Below are 1,898 nucleotides of genomic sequence, written 5' to 3' on the forward strand. Positions count from 1 at the left end.
TTAACCCTGGTGCGGGCTTGATCTCCACCGAATCTCTCCTCCCTAACAACTAATAATTAACTAACTAATGCTCTCGTTTGCCCAAAAAAAAAAAAAAAAACTTACTTTCCTCTATTTTTTTTTCTTGTCTCTAATTCTTAATCTGAAAAAACAAAAAGTTGTGTTTGTCTATTGTCAATCAAACACGAGTACATCAGTTAGTAAGGTAAGACGGCATACGTGATGAGTAGATATGTTATTGAGTAATCAAATTGTTCAATCAATTTTTTATTTGTCTGTTTTTCAGCAATGATCTTCAAATGAGAATGAAAAATATAAATGATTTTAATTATAAAATTTAATTAGAAGTAGACGATTTCTAGGTCTATCCGCAACCAGGAACCTCCAAAAAAAATTTTAATTAAGACGTCGTATGCAAAATTAAACGCTCTTAATCACTTTATTACAATTTACGCTCGCGTATTTTTGGTCGGTTAGTAGGACAAGAAGCCCTTGATCTTCTGCTCAACTGAATTGAAACTGTAGGTATCCACCACATCAGCTTCAGACGACGTCGTTTCCCACTTTTGTGTTTGGAGACAAGGGCAGCTGGACTTTGGATTGTCTGCCTTCCGAATCTCATACATTTCTCATTCTCTCTTATATTCTATGGTTACGGTTAAGAGCATATTAACATTTTGTATTAATTTTTTTTTATAAAAATAATAAGATAAAAAATAATAAAAATATAAAATATTAACATAATTTAATTGTAACTACAGAAACAAAAAAAATAATAAAGCTATAGAATGGAAAGGACAGACAATCCAGATCTGGTTCCCGACTGCAGAATACTTATGGAATCAGTAGGTCCCAACGGAATCTGTCGGCACTGCTACGATCTCGACACGTGTTCATCCAAGACAAATTAGTCCACCGCATGCCGACTGTCGACGTCCTCTGGGGCCCACCGTACCCTTATCCTGGAATCTCACCGTATCGAAAAACTAGTAGAAAACCGAGAACACATTTTTGAATTTTTCCTCCCTGAATCAGAAATTGAACAAAAAAAAAAAAAAAGAATAATAATTAATCATCTTTCTGCTTCACCTTCTTCCCCAATTCTCAGAAACTAGGGTTCTTGGTAGCATCATAACGATGCGTACTGCACCGACGCCGCGATAAATCAATCACAGCCGTCCGATTGATCAATGTCATCGCCGGCGCCGTCGTCGGCCTTCTTCGTCATCTGCCTCCTCCACTCCCTAATCGCCATATCCTGCGGGGCACTCATGATGTTCTACATGACGGAAGTCTACACCTTCGGGCACGGGATCGAGACCGCCCAGAAGCTGCTGGGGTCCACTCCCCACGACCAGCTCCTGATTCGGACCTGCGACTCCTTCTCCGGCCTCCTCCTCTTCGCGATCGGCTTCCTGCTGCTCATGGTCTCCTTCGTGAAAGATTGCGAGTTCCAGAGCTTCTTCGCCAAGGGGTGCACGTTGCTCCACGTTTTCATGGCGCTGTGGAGGTGCTACTTCGAGCGGCGGGTGGAGGACCTCGCCTGGGACTGGCTGAGGCAGACGGTCGGCGACGTCGTGCTGGCGGCGTCTTGGGTTTTCTTCCTTATTTTCTCCTGGAGAGAAAAGTACGACTAAGCCCCCCTTCTTCCTCGTAATTTACGGCCTGTTGTTTTGTTATAAGTTGTTAATTTGCCTTATTAATGGGTAGTATGTCGATTATTGAGAAAGTGTGGAAAATTGGAGTCTCTCAGTGTTTTTTTTTTCTTTTCTGTTTTTCTTTTTTTGTAAGAAAGAAAAAAGGTGTTTGCTTATTGGTTCAGTTACATGTTAGTGGAATTTTGGCGATCTTTGTTGTAGATATTTACTTTTGTGGATAATGAAAGTTGAAACACATCA

At 40.7% G+C, this 1,898-nt stretch overlaps 1 protein-coding gene across 1 annotated transcript; it reads left to right on the forward strand.

Moving 5' to 3' along the window:
* The first annotated feature begins 1,139 nt into the window (after positions 1–1,139).
* LOC103932067 lies at positions 1,140–1,898 on the forward strand. The gene has a single exon (XM_009341652.3). It carries the CDS (start codon positions 1,191–1,193, stop codon positions 1,635–1,637), a length of 447 nt encoding a protein of 148 aa, XP_009339927.1. The 5' UTR covers positions 1,140–1,190; the 3' UTR covers positions 1,638–1,898.

The sequence above is a fragment of a genome, unplaced genomic scaffold, assembly GCF_019419815.1.
Source record: "Pyrus x bretschneideri cultivar Hongxiangsu unplaced genomic scaffold, Pyrus_bretschneideri_v1 Contig19, whole genome shotgun sequence".
NCBI classification, from domain to species: Eukaryota; Viridiplantae; Streptophyta; class Magnoliopsida; order Rosales; family Rosaceae; genus Pyrus; species Pyrus x bretschneideri.

Bases quoted from the DNA above. Each gene is read 5' to 3' on its own strand.
- LOC103932067 (XM_009341652.3), top strand. From the start codon at position 1,191: ATGTCATCGCCGGCGCCGTCGTCGGCCTTCTTCGTCATCTGCCTCCTC.